General features: G+C 54.7%; 2 protein-coding genes across 2 annotated transcripts in view; one reads left to right on the plus strand and one right to left on the minus strand.

The window, feature by feature from the left end:
* Positions 1-487: 487 nt before the first annotated feature.
* LRRC73 (leucine rich repeat containing 73) lies at positions 488-5611 on the plus strand. The gene is made up of 5 exons (XM_009283770.1): positions 488-581; positions 1622-1744; positions 2959-3059; positions 3739-3942; positions 5555-5611. The coding sequence occupies exons 1-5, from the start codon at positions 518-520 to the stop codon at positions 5609-5611; spliced, it is 549 nt and encodes a 182-aa protein (XP_009282045.1). The 5' UTR covers positions 488-517.
* A 2010-nt stretch (positions 5612-7621) lies between these two features.
* TJAP1 (tight junction associated protein 1) overlaps positions 7622-13452 on the minus strand; it is a 39809-nt gene continuing 33978 nt past the window's right edge. Inside the window, exon 10 of the mRNA XM_009283771.2 lies at positions 7622-11635. Coding sequence (XP_009282046.1) covers positions 10319-11635 — 1317 coding nt within the window. The 3' untranslated portion in view covers positions 7622-10318. The remainder of the gene's footprint in view (positions 11636-13452) is intronic.

Here is a 13452-nt window from a genome sequence, read left to right on the forward strand (position 1 = left end):
GTCTTTCAGGGGCTCGCGGCTCCGGGTCAGCTGCTGAATCTAAGTCTCGTCGGAGGAAAAACGCCCTTGACGTTGCAGAGGGTAACCCCTCGCCCTTCGCCCGGCTGGGACGGAGCCCCTCTCCCCCCGCCGGCTGGGCACGGCCCTGGCTTTCCGTCCCGGCCCCTCCAATCTGGCTTGCCCCGGTGGCAGGGGCTGCTTCTGCCCCGCTGGCATCCCCTGCACCCCCTCCTCCCGGCCAGGAGAGAAGGGTCGCCGTAGTGGCTGGCTGACCCTCACAGCAGAGGCTTCCCAGTGCTTTTTCCCCACCTGGGGTTAGGATTTGTCATCCTCCTCATTTCATCTCCTTCTCCCTCCCCGTAGGGTTAGTTAGCCCCCAGGAAGAAGGCTGCTTAGTAATTTTCCCTTTTACCTGCACAGCCTCCATGGGAGTCCCCTGACAGATGCAGGCTTGGCCCTCCTCAACCCTGCTCTCTCCATCCACCCCTCGCTGGTGGCTCTGGATCTAGGAGACTGCATGCTGGGTGATGAAGGCATCAACCTTATCTGTGGGCTCCTGCCGCCTGACGGGGCCAAGTCCGGTAAGCACCAGGGGTTGTGGGCTGCACAATGACCAGTGGAGCTTCACATGGAGCAGATGCATGCAGCAATAAATCCTCAGCCCTGGAGGAGGCAGGCTCTGTAGTTTGTCTGGGCTGAGGAATTTCTTTCCCTAACTTAAGTAAAGCAGAAAACCCAAGCAACTGAGGAGCGGTTCCCTTGGTCAGGCATGGAGTTTCTGCTATTGATCTGTCCTGCGGGCAGTTTGGAGCTCAGGGACCAACAGGTTGCTTCTGGTTCATGACAGGAGCATTTGAAACTGGAGGAGGTGACAGCTTGGACTTTGAATTTATTCTTTTGCATTTGCGTGTGGATAATGACCGTAGATAAATGTATGATGTGCCCCCACCTCAGCACTTGGCTTTACTGTCAGCGCCTGGGAATTGTCCCTGCTTGCGGGTGCACTCTGTGGGTGTATAGTTGCATGGTCATAGCCTTAGTGCCAAGACTCAGATCCTTGCAGGGGATGATCTTTGGTGGTCAGAGGCCAGTGGGCCAGTTAAGCTGAGAGCTGGCATGTGCTGAGGTAACACCACCCCTCTCTCCTGACTCTCAAGGTGCTTTCCACCTCTCCCCAGCACCTTCTCCCCTGCGTGCTCACAGTGCCACTGATGCTGTTATCTCTGCTGGCCACCCCTCCCAGGTGCAGGCTTCAGAGCCTACTGTCCCTGTTACCCTCTTTCCAACCTGTCACCTTGTGCCACCTCCTTCTCCTGGTCAGTCACCTCGCACACCCCTTGTTTCCATTGTGTTTGCTATTTAGGTTAAGGAGGACACAGGTGGGGAGAGCAGAGAAATGGGGCAGTCACAGCATGGGCAAATGAAGGGCTACTGCTGAAGGCAGTGAAATATTTCATTGATCAGTGAAATATGTGATTACAGTTCTCAGAGCAAACCAAACCCTTTAGCCCGTCGGAGTACAGGGGACACGACTCAAAGCAGTTCTGGTTAGCTGAACTAGTTCCCCTGAGACTGCTTTGGTGACCCTAAGGCTCTGGTTTGGCTTCTCTCTCTTCTCCAGGCCTCAAAGAGCTAACGCTGAGCGCCAACCCAGGCGTCACAAGCAAAGGCTGGGGACGCCTGGCCATTGCAGTGGCTCACAGCTCACAGCTCCGTGTGCTGAACCTGGACTACAACCCCCTAGGTAAGCTGGGGGGGCAGGGAGGAGGAGCAGGGGACGCTGCACAGCTGCCTCTTGGCATTTGTGCGATTTGTGCTGGTGGGTGGCCAGGGACTGAGCTCTAGAAGGGTGGCAGAGCATCACCAGCAGGATGGGGCAGTTTCTTGCATAGGTCCCTTTCTGGTCCCCAGCAGTGAGTTCACCCTGCCGGGTGCCCTCAGCTGTAGGGAAAGCCAGCCTTGCTGCTCTGCTTGTGTGAGGTGGCCACGTGCCCTGCGGGGAGGTGCAGAAAGGAGGTTGTGCCTTGACCGCTCCACCGCCTTTGTCGTCACGTTTGACCCTCCACGTCTCCCCTGTTCCTGAAGCCCTGGGCACTGATGCTGGCTTGGCAGATGCAGTATGTCCCCGCGCTCCCCCCCTCATGTTCCCGGGGAGCAGGGAGGAGGAGGAGGAGAGCCTGGCACTCGTTGCCATAGAAACCAACTCTCTCCAGCTCTGCTGCAAGGTGGGGAGGAGGAGATGGGGCCATGCCTCCCTGAGCAGCAGCAGGGCACTCCCCTCCTCACCCCATCTGGAAACACAGCCTCCCTCCAGGCCCTGTCTGTCTGACCAGGTACCTCCTTTTGGGCAGGAAAGGCCCCAGGGTGTTACCCAACAGCAGCCTGTTTTTTTTCCAAGAGAAGGTCTCACAGTTGTACAGTATCTTGGCACTCACTGGGGAATGTCAGTCTTGTCTGTTCACCAGCATCAATCTTTAATGCTCCTGGTCCTGCTGTGTCCACCCCCAAAAGTCTGCCCCTTTCCAGGGAGGCAGTCCATCAGTTGGTGCAGAGTCCTCTGTCCAGCTCCAACCTCCCCCTAGACTGAGGTATTCAGCTCCTTATTCTATGTCTGGGGTGCCTTACAAGGGCTGTTAAAGGCCCTCGCATCCTTGAGTAGGAAGGAGATTTGGGAAGATAAGGTTCCTTGGAGAATAAAAACAATTTCACTGTGTTCCTTTGTGTTCCCCCTGGTAATCAGTGACTGATCCCGTAACCACAAAATGGTGCACCTTTACCTTGCCTCTTTTCTCAGTTAACGGCTTTTTGTTCCCCCCAAGGTAACCGAGATTTGGAGGTTGTCTGATGGCAGAAATACTCAGAGGATGTTTCTGTAACAGCCCCAGGCCCATGAGGTCATGTGGTATTACATGAAGGAAGGCAGGCACTGCTGACAGCCCCGGTTTGCTTCTCCCGCAGGTGACCAGGTAGCAGGGATGCTTGCCGTCGCTGTGGCCTCCAGTCGAACCCTCGAAGTTCTGGACTTGGAGGGAACAGGACTTACCAACCAGTCAGCCCAGGTATGAGAGCCTACAGTTACTCTACAGCATCACTGACGTCTCAAGGGCATAGGTCTTGGCTGTTTATAGAGGCCCTAGGACCTATACCTGCCTTCATCCCCCTCCCCCAGTCCACATGCACCCCCATCCCTCCCTGCGCCCAGGGGCACTGTTGCTTTCCCCTGTCCCGTTGCATTTGGCCACAGGAGGAGCTCGTAAGCCACAGCTCTGACCTAGAGCTCCTGGATCTCCCTCAAGTCAGCAGGGAGAAACACGCGGCTCTATTTGTAGTTTGGTTTTCTTGGAAGAAGTAAGGGGTTGGACTTGTGACTGGGGATCAGAGCTTAAAGCTCTGTGGACAGGTAGGGACCAAGGGTTGGTAGCACAGACTCTCCTCTCAGAGCCCCAGCTCCCAGTGGTAAGAGGGGACTAGCCTGGATATGTGGCAGCAACAAGGTGTAGAGCAGTCCCTTCCTCTTTAGATAGAGCCAGGAAATCCAGGCTCGGCTCTTCCCACAGAAAGATGGGAAGTCCTCAGGCTCTCAGAAAGCCTGGCCAAGGAGGCTCAAGGCCAAGGGAAGGTAGAGGTAAGAAGAGGAGGGCTGGAGTTTGCAGGGAGACAGAGCACTGAAGCTCTTTCTGCTCAGCCTAGCTGCTGTTTGTGCTGCTTGTCAGCCTGCTTATCTCACTCTCCGCCCAGACCTTGCTGGACATGGTAGAGAATTACCCCACAGCCCTACGGACACTCATCCTGGCGGAGAACAACATTAGTCCTGAGCTGCAGCAGCAGATCTCTGACCTGCTCTCAGAGGGTGAGGAAGAGGAGGAGACAGAGGCTCGCGAAGTCACAGCCAGGGAGAAGAACCCCTGGATCTGCCAGAACAGTAAGAACTCTGGGACCTGGGCTGTGGGCAGGGGCTGACAGGCAGGAATTGGGGTGTCTGGGGTGTTTCCAGTGCCACTAGTCTCTCGTGGTGGGGTTGGTGAATGGGGTCTGTCCCTTCTCCCTGTGAACTGGAATCCAGACAGCCTCCAGGCATGACCTTCAAGTTAAATAGTATTGGGCTGAGCCGTGCGTGGAAAGGCAGCCTGCAAGGACAATGCAGCTGCTGCAAAGAGTGGAAACGGTACCTCAGAGGTGTTTTCCCTGATGCTGCAGGAACGAAATCGTTGCGCAAAGTCTTAAAACTCAAGGGCAGGAGCATTAAAGATCTTGGGGGCCTTTGCCAGATATCCTAGCCAAAACTTGTGTCATTCCTCACTGCTTCCAGAACCTCCCTGCAATCCGCACAGCATCAGCTATTCCTATCTCTGCATCCCAAACGTGTGAAGGGTTAGCCAGGTGCCACAGCCTGTCAGTTGCTTGTAACAGGAAAAAAAGTATATTATGGAGATAGCAGTAGCCTGTTGTGTGTTGTTTGTATATGTGATATTGTATATTGTCATGCCTACCTTGTGATCCTGCTGGTTTGGCATTTTTTTTTTTTACCTTTAGTTGTCCTTCCCCCCTCCCGATTCTCATATCAGACTAGCAGCAGACAAGCACAACCACTCCCTGGGCCTCAAAAAATCTGGATCCTCATTTATTAGAGCCATAAAAATCCTTTACTGACAGCTCTAGCCAGGTTTTGGATCCAGTTTCCAGAAATTGATCCCCAAAATGGAGATCCCACACAGCAGTTTTGAATGTGTAGGACTCTGGATCTGAAGCACATGGGCATTAAAGATCTCCTCCCTCACATCCAGGAAAAACAATTTTTTTTCTGTTTAAAAAGGCTTTTGGATGGGAAACTGGTACCCTGCTGAGTTTCTTACTTGCTATGCACGCCCATCCTCCTTGCAGCCGATTCACTTGGCGTGGGGAGAGTCGCAGCGTTCCTGGCTGGCGCTCTGTGCCGTTGCAGAGCCAGCAAGCTGCCCTCACCTTCCTGAGGCAGGCAGGGGAGGGCTGCACAAACCCTCCATTCATGCAGTGCAGAAAGTCAGGATTTCCAGGCCTCTGCTGACATAAAATGGCTGCTTGCCTGCTGCGTTCCCTGCTCTTGGGAAAGCAACACCACCACCCTACGTGGGTTTAGTTGGCTTGCAGCCTGCCAGCCCGTCCCACCTGGACACTATCTCTCTAGTTGAAAAGACACTTGGTGAGTGCAGATTTAAAGGTCTGGGTAAGGGCATGGCTCGGTCAGCACAACCAGTATCACCTGCAAGTGTATGTGGGGAGGGTTCAGAGCTGATGTTCCTCTTGACAGCCAAGATAACAAGTGCAGATCCCCACCCTGGGCTCTTGCTGCTGTCTCTGCCTTCCCCCCTCCCCAAACATTGATTCTGTTCTGCTGCATGGCCAGAATAGACCTAGTTACTACTTAATCTCACAATCCTCTCAGCAGTTTGCTTCCCACCTGCAGCGCTCTAATTCCTCATCCTCACCTCTGGATCTGGAGTACAGCTCCGCGCTCTCCGGCAGCCCAAATGGCTCACGGTTTTCTCCCTCTCTCGCCACAGATTCCAGCTCCCAGATGGTCCTGATGACGTCAGGTCTCGGTGACAGCCTCTTAGCAGAAACAGAAATGTAGCTGGGCTACCCTGCCTGCTTCTGCTGGGAAGAGCACTGTGCCTGGGGGAGTGTGCGTCCGCCAGCCCCCCTGCCTCCGGTGGGCTGCCCCAGCCGTCTTCTCACACATTTCACGTCCTATTGACGCCTCAGCTCTCTGAGTGCCAGAGCCTGGTCTGAGCGAATCTCTACACACGTCTCTGTGTTGTCACGCGCCCCGTCGGCCACTTGTGATTGTCCAGTTGCTGCATGTGTAGCTCACGCTGCCCTGCCTCCCCCCTGCCGTGCCCAGCTGTGCCCGCAGGGCACAGGCTGTATTTATTCAGATGTGTATAAGAGATGTTCTTTCTATTGCTTGTACTGCTGTCGCGATGAGAGTTTTATAAAGGTCACAGACGTGGCACCACTCATGGTGGCGTGAGCCTCCGTCACTCCGTGCCCCCGATGGGGCAGATGCCGATAGGCACAGGCAGGGGCCCGGTGACAGGAGCAGGCAGGAGCTGTGCTGGGGGCTCGGAGCACCGGCAGGCGGCAGCAGCCCCTCGCCCCCGCCGCCTGCCCAGCTTGCGGGCTTTCTCCGTCCTTGCAGAGGCAGGTTCTCCACAGTGCTTGCCTGGCCCTGGAGGTCCAATTTGCTGTCCCCCAGGCCGTCCCTCTGCTCAGGAGGTAGAGGGCTGGGCTAGAGCCCATCTGCAGGGAGCTTGGCACCAGCCGTGCACCCTCTGGTGAAGGTTTCAGCCCGCATCAGCACTGTGGGTTTCACTGCTCGGCCAAGTGCCCCTTGCTGGAGCAAGGCAAGGAAGGTGATTGTGCTTCAAGACTCAGATTAGGCTGGAAGATTAAATTGTGGCAGCAGCTGCTACTCAAGGGAACACAGAATAAAATAATTAATTATGGGGACAAAGAAACAAGAAACTTCCTGTGTTACGCTTTGCATACACCTAGGTCAGAAGGGCACAGGCAGCATAACTTGGGAGTTGGAGGAAATTTCATCTCTGATCTCTGCAGCACCATTCAGTATGAAAAGGAAACACTTCCAGATGTCCGTATCAACATCCTACAGGAACTCCCTCTCTCTCATGTTCACAGGGCCTCCTATCTGGGTTATGTCCAATCAACCCCAATCCTCCCTCCCCACACAAAATAAAAAATAACAAAATACTGACACTAGAATTATAAAATTCTTATGAATTCCAGGGAGGGGGTATGTTACATGTTCCCACGTAACTCAGTTTCTGAAATGGAGAACTGATACTCTCGCATGACTCTCGGAGCTGGGGCTTCAAGAAAACCAATGAATAGTAAAAAGAATTAGCTCCACCTCATCCTACTCTACATCAGCACATGGAAGTCTTTGCCAAGACATAGATCAGACAGGACAGCCAGCAAAATACTTGAAATGGGGTAGGCAGAATTTTATGAGAAACACTGAGGCTGCTTATAGCACAGCAAACTACATTGCAGAGGTTTTGACAAGCCTAGCCTTTATGTCACTTGAAAATTGCCCACATCACTGTTTTTTACTGTTTCTCAAAGTTGCCTGGTTAAACAATCTGTCCTTTTTTTAAGCCACTGTCAGCTTCCGAGTCAAGATTCTGGTCTGCAGTCTCAGCCTGATCTTTGAGCTGACAGTCTACATTCAGACTCAGAGAACAGTTTCCACAGTTTGGATACGATTACAGAAGTAAAACACCGCTCATCCCACACATCACTCCTTGCCTGGGACTGCGCCTCTTCTCCAACACAGATGACTTGATTTGCACAAGCACCTTGAACCAGGCTGCTGCTGAAGTGGGCACTCAGGATGACCAGTGAATTCACAGCCTCCTGGAAAGCTTACCGGTCACAGGATCGCTCTCCCTGGGAGAGCTAGTGGGTGGCACATGCAGTTCAGCAAACTTGGGACATTGTACCACAAGAGGCTCTGCTCCCTCACATGCTCAGGATCGGTCCAGTCTAGGTCTTAACCAACAGAGAGAACACTATAGCCATTGCCACCTACTTTTAAAATAGTTTATTTCTGGTCTTAAAATATACATCAGTTTGAAAATTTCAGAAAAAAACACATTAGTTTAGTTACAGATTAACAGTCTGGAGTTGGGACGCTGAAAGCGGGGTCAGCTCAAAGCCCCAGAGCCAATACTGCTGGAGGTAAGCAGGAGTGCAGAGGGCAGGCACTGTGCCCGCCAAGAGAGAGCGAGCTCTGCTCCTCTTGAGGCCACCGCTCCCCCTCAACCTCTGCCAGCAGCCTAAAGCTGCGAAGCAGAAGTGTCTGGTGAGGCACTGGGCACCCCTTTACCACCCCTCCATTTCTCCATTGTTTTGCTTTTAAGTCTACTTTGACCAAAAGCAGAGGGAGGCTGGCTCTGCCCAGCACCATCAACACCAACTGCTTCAGCAAGAGTAAGTTTTGTCCCCTGACCAGCATGCGAGGATTCAGGGGAGATGGGGCTGAGCCCTGAGTGGCAATGCCTGCCCGATGGCCCAAGTGGCTGTGCTGTCCCACAGGCAAGCCACCAACAGCCTCAGAGCCAGAGGAGCCCTCTCAGTGAGCAACCAACCCCAGGTGATGTCCGTGAGGCAGGAGCTGGCAACCGCTGCAGCTGCAAGCCCTCAGCAACGCTGCAGAAGAACAGAAGAAATGCAGCAGTGGAGTGGCTGATGAGAGCAAACACAAGGACCACACCACCACGTTCAGGACAGGGGAGATGAACACCCTGCAGGCTCAGAGGAGGCTCCTGCTCTCAGCACCAGCCTGTTTGCACAGGTATCAAGCAAAATACTGTAGTGAAATACTGAGTCCCACCTCCCCACCAGAGGGTGGCATTCAGCTCCACAACTGTTTGAGGTGGGAAACAAGGCGAGCGTGTAGGCAGCAGCTCTAGCCAGGGTACACAAACCGACCTACACAGCCGCCAGAGAGGCCTGCAGCTCCCTTTCACAGGCCCTGGAGCCTCCAGGCTCAAGCTGAAGCCCCGGCTGGCCCCAGCTGCAAGCTACAGGCCCTTTGCAGAGACAGGGGTTTGTGGAGGGGAGCAGGGCCCCCAGGCAGCTCTTGGCTGCACATCTTGCTGTAAGCATATGAACAGGAGCTCCCTCCTGGACAGAGGGCTGCTCTCCTACAGTCCAGTGAAAAGCCCTCATTGAGTAGGGTGGGAGGACAACACAAACCCAACTCAAAAACCAGACAGCAGGCTGAGGACAGCCAGCAGGGTTTGAGGACACAGCGCAGGGAACCAGGCTATTCTCTGCCTCGCACCACTGGAGGAGTCAAGAAACACCAGACAGAGAAGGGCACAGGACAAAAATTAAAGCAGGACGCCTGGGCTTTGTAAGCCCTCAAAAAAATACCTACATCTACAGACCTCTCCCCTTCCCTCCCCCCCCAACAAGACATCAAGCACACAAGACTGAGAAGAAAAGTCACACAGTATCACGCTACACTAGGAAAAACACGCAGAGAGGCCCTACCCAGAAGGGGACGCCCCAGAGAGGCACCAGAGCCAGCCTGGAGCCCCCCAGAAAAGGGGGCATGCAAGGAGACCCTGGCAAAGGGCTGCTGCCGAGCCGTGAGGTAGTGTGTCTACAGGGAGCAGCTCCTCAGCACACTGCCCTTGCATCCCTGCACCGAGCACTGCCCAGAAAAGCCCAGTAGTGTCCTTCGTGCCTTGCTTGCCCAGGGCAAGACCTTGTTCTTGAGTCTGGAGGGGTTTCTGCAGGCTGGAGGCCAGGATCAGAGGGAAGCACAGCTCTGAGAGCTGAGCCTCTTCAACACACCCTCAATGCAGGCATTGGACTGGCTGCCAATGGCTGTGTCTGTTTATGCAGGGCGGGGAGAAAGAAAAAACAATACACCCCAAAACCAAAGGCTTGGAAAGAAGAAAGAAGCCCACCCAAGAGCAAAGCATCAGCACCGTTCAAACAAAATAACAGCACAGAGAGCGGGGGAAGATGTGTGAGGGAGGAGACACAGAAACACAAACCCCAGCGCCTAGCAGGCAGTGCCTCCCCAAACCACCTCGGCAGAGAGCACCCGTGCCTCATGCCACAGCACCAGCATCCGTGCGTTGCCTCAGCAGGGGCCAGGTGCTGAGCCCAATGCAGGAGCCAAGTGATGGGGACCTGCAGAGGCAGATTCTGGAGAATCACCCAGAGGGCAGCCAGGGAAAACAAAACCCAGCAGGAAAATGAGACACCAGCAATCCCAGCACATCCCCAGGGGCCCAGAGCCATCTGCTGGGAGTCCTTGTGCCCCACTCATGGCCCCTGCAGGCTCCCAGGAATCAGACACCACCACGCAGGCACTCTGCCCTGTTGGCACAAGTTAAAAGAGAGCAGAGCAGCTGCGGGCAACCAGCATGAGAGCACCCAGGGCCTCAGGTACCTGAGTGGGAAGGAAGATGCGAGCATAAAGAGGCACAGGCACCAGGACGAGGGGTACCAAGAACGAGCTCTGGTACAGGCACCAGTGTGAGGCTGTGAAAAGAGCTGCAAGTGTGCTGGGGCAGTGGGTGTGCTTCTGCACACTGTGGGTGCTAGTACTGTGGGTCTGAGGTGCCAGGGAAGGGGGACCCCAGCTCTTCCAGGTAGCAAAAGAAGAGAATAAATATAAAATTTCAGAGCAGAGCCCCCCCCAGGAGGAGAGTACTAAGGGAGGTTTCTCCCTCAGAAGGTGGACAGATGGAGGCATCCCACAGCTCTGCAGCGTGTGGCTGCTTCTTGCCCTGCCTCAGCTGAGAAGGTTGCCCTGCTCCTGGGCTTGCGTCAGACTGTCCTTGCGATGTAAGTGGTGGACCCCCATCCTCTTGGGGCTGCGGTGTGGCCGACTGAAGGGAGGCTTGACCCTGCCTTCTCCACTTTCCTCTTGGGCACCTCCTTGGTTGCTCTCCTTGCTTCCCTGGAGCAACATTTCTCTTTCCTCAGCTGGGCTCTCAGGCAAGCCAAGGTCCACGTAGTCCTTGTGCTTCTGTGGTGAGGGGCTTCCAGGCTCAGCAGTGCCTCCACCACTTTCCTGCAACAGCTTCTGGGCTTCATCCTGGGAGAAATCTGTACCATAGTCTGAGGAGAAATGGCTCCTGTGGGCTCTGGACTCAGTGCTGTCTGTGTCCACACTTGAGTCCCGGCTCACGGTCCAGCTGCAGCTCTGCGCAGACTCTTCACCATCCGAGTAAGCCGAGGCTGCCCTACCCAGCTCTTGCATGGAGCGGCTGAACCTCTTCTGGAGCTCAGGGGCCGTGTCACGGCTGAAGGCCGTGCGGTTCATCAGCACCCGCTCTGAGGTGGGGGGTGCCTTCTCCACAAACATACGCTGCCAGTTGGCCAGCAGGTCCTCCTCGGAGCTGGCAGAGCTGGCAAAGGCGCTCGGGATTTGCGGAGGGCTGCTGAATGGGCTGCTCTGGGAAGAGCCGTGAGCCCTGGCTGCTTTGGGGGACTGCTGACAGGAACAGCTGGAGGCCGAATGGCGCCCTTCTGAAGCAGGGCTGTTGGGGAGCGTCCGGAGCCTGTCACAGCTCTCATCTTCACTCTGTACCAGGCTGAGTGAGATGGCCTGGCGCGTAGCATACGTACAGTTGGGCAGGGGGCTATTCTTTGGGATCCTTACCTTGTCCTCAGAGAACTCAATCACTTTGCGCCCAGGGTACATAGGATGGGGAGGAGAGGGTGTAGGGTATGGGCTTAGCTTCTCAAAGGCAGGCACCTCCTCTGGCACGCTTTCCACACTGCTCTGCGGCTTGCAGCCACCATTCTGCTGTTTCCCTGCATCTCCTCCCTCCTTCCTCATCTGCCCTGCGCTGTTGCAGGCATCAGGAGGGGCTCCACTCATGTCCACATGCACAAAGACATCCTCAGCCATGGGACAGCTGCCACTGCTAGACTTGGCTGAATTCAGAACCAGAGATTCTGGTTTCTCCAAGACTCTGGCAATGACTGAGGTAGGCACAACATCAGATGGAGCCAAGGTGTGGGTTGCCTCTTGACCAGGGCCTGTGGACTCCTGAGTGCTGTGCAAATGCTTATTGACCATGTCCTGCAGCTCATAGGGAAGCTAGGGAGAAGGAAAAGGACATTAGAAGGGGGCTGCCATGCAAGCCATTTAGTTCCAAATAATCTGCTTTTTCCAAACAACCTTCACATGTACTTTGTACTCCTTATCTTGACCCTAACATTCACTTACCTTTCTCAAGGCAAGGTATCTCTTTCCAAAGCAAACCTGCCCCATGAGGGACTAACAAGACTTTCTAGCTGTCACACCATTCAAGTTTCTAGGCTATGGTTCACGGGCCCCATTTTGCAAAGAGAACAAGAAAAGATGGCACACGGGCTCAGTCCCCCATGCCTGTGAGCACAAAGACAAGGCCCAGCCAGCACATGCTAGGAAGGGGTCTATTGATCTGTGGAAAATCAGCTGGTGGTTGCACTGAAGTGACTCAACAGCCCCCAGTGCTGGGATACACAGTGCTCCCCGAATGCAGTAATTGCAGCCATGCTGCCTTGGCAGCCTGCCCACAGACCAGAATCGATGCCTTCCCTTGTTCCCACAAACTCCACCACCTCATCCCACTTCCTCACTCTCTCCATTTCAGAGAGGCAAACATGGGGTTTATTACCAAAGCTGCAGGACTGGGGTCTCAACAGGGAGTAAGCACTGCTCCTTGTCCTGCAAATGGGCACTACTGCTCTCCTTATCGCCCTGCCAAGCTGCCCTCACCTTGGTCACCACACCCATGCAGAGCATGAAGTGTAGAGCAGAGCTCCACAAGCCACTCAGTGGCACAGCAAGGTCTGTCCTGTCACAGCCAGAAGGAAACTGCGTCCAAAGCTGGGGACGCAGGGCACACTGCATGACAACAGCTGGCTGTGAGGCAGACTGCACAGCTGCTCAGCACCACCCCCCCTCCAGTGGCAGCCACGTGGGACACAGCACTCTGGGGGGCAGAATTCAAAGCTCCAGGGAGGGGAGACAGCTGGGAGAGAGGTCAAGGTTACCCCAGCAGTAACTGATACACTGACCTCAAGAGTGCTAATTTGAGACACAATGGGGGAGGGGGAGGGTGACATATAGGTCACCTGCTAAGTTAAAAGAGACAAGCACGTGGTTTTGCTGAGAGGAACATAAGAAGGGATGGAGACTAGGGGTACAGCAAAGAGAGAGCTGGGGTAAGGGCCTGAATGATACTTCCAACCAAAGAAGTGATCCTATTAATATGAAAGGCCTAAACTCTGTCATTGCCCAACCTGAGGGCAGGATGAGCTGAACAGATGCCACAAGGGGGAGTATGAGTTGGTACCAACTTACCCCATTCAGGAGGCCTAAAAGACACCCTGAATGCTGCCTCACACATTTCTCCTCAGAGCAAGTAGTGAAGCAGGGCCAGACTACTGCTGCTTGACTCCTTATCAGGCAGCGTGGCCCTTCCATGTGGCCAGGTGAGGAAGGGAAGAGGACAGAGCAGGGTAAGAGAGAGGTCTGTCCTCCTGCCAGCTCCCATCAGGCACCCAGCAGGCTATCAAATTCAAGGTTATTGTGCTTTTTATAACAGCTCCTGGCTGAGCTGTGAAATGGAGCTGGCATGAAAGAGGAGCTGGCAGAGGCTCTGTGCTGCCTTCTCAGTGGGAGTGGGAACAGGAGCCCCCCCCCCCCCCCCCCCTTTTGGGGGTGCAGGAGGGGAGGCCACAACCCCCCCAGCAGGACTGCTACTCACATCAGCAAACTTGTGGTTCCTGAAGTGGGATTTGTTACACTTGAGCAGCTGTACTGCAAGGTTACAGTCCTGTCGATAGCGTTCCTGCAAGAAAGGACACAGGTGTGCAAGTGTCAGACTGGCCTGATCCCTTAACCGACAACGCACCACCTGACCAGCT

The sequence above is a fragment of the Aptenodytes forsteri genome, unplaced genomic scaffold, assembly GCF_000699145.1.
Source record: "Aptenodytes forsteri isolate BGI_AS27 unplaced genomic scaffold, ASM69914v1 Scaffold309, whole genome shotgun sequence".
NCBI classification, from domain to species: domain Eukaryota; kingdom Metazoa; phylum Chordata; class Aves; order Sphenisciformes; family Spheniscidae; genus Aptenodytes; species Aptenodytes forsteri.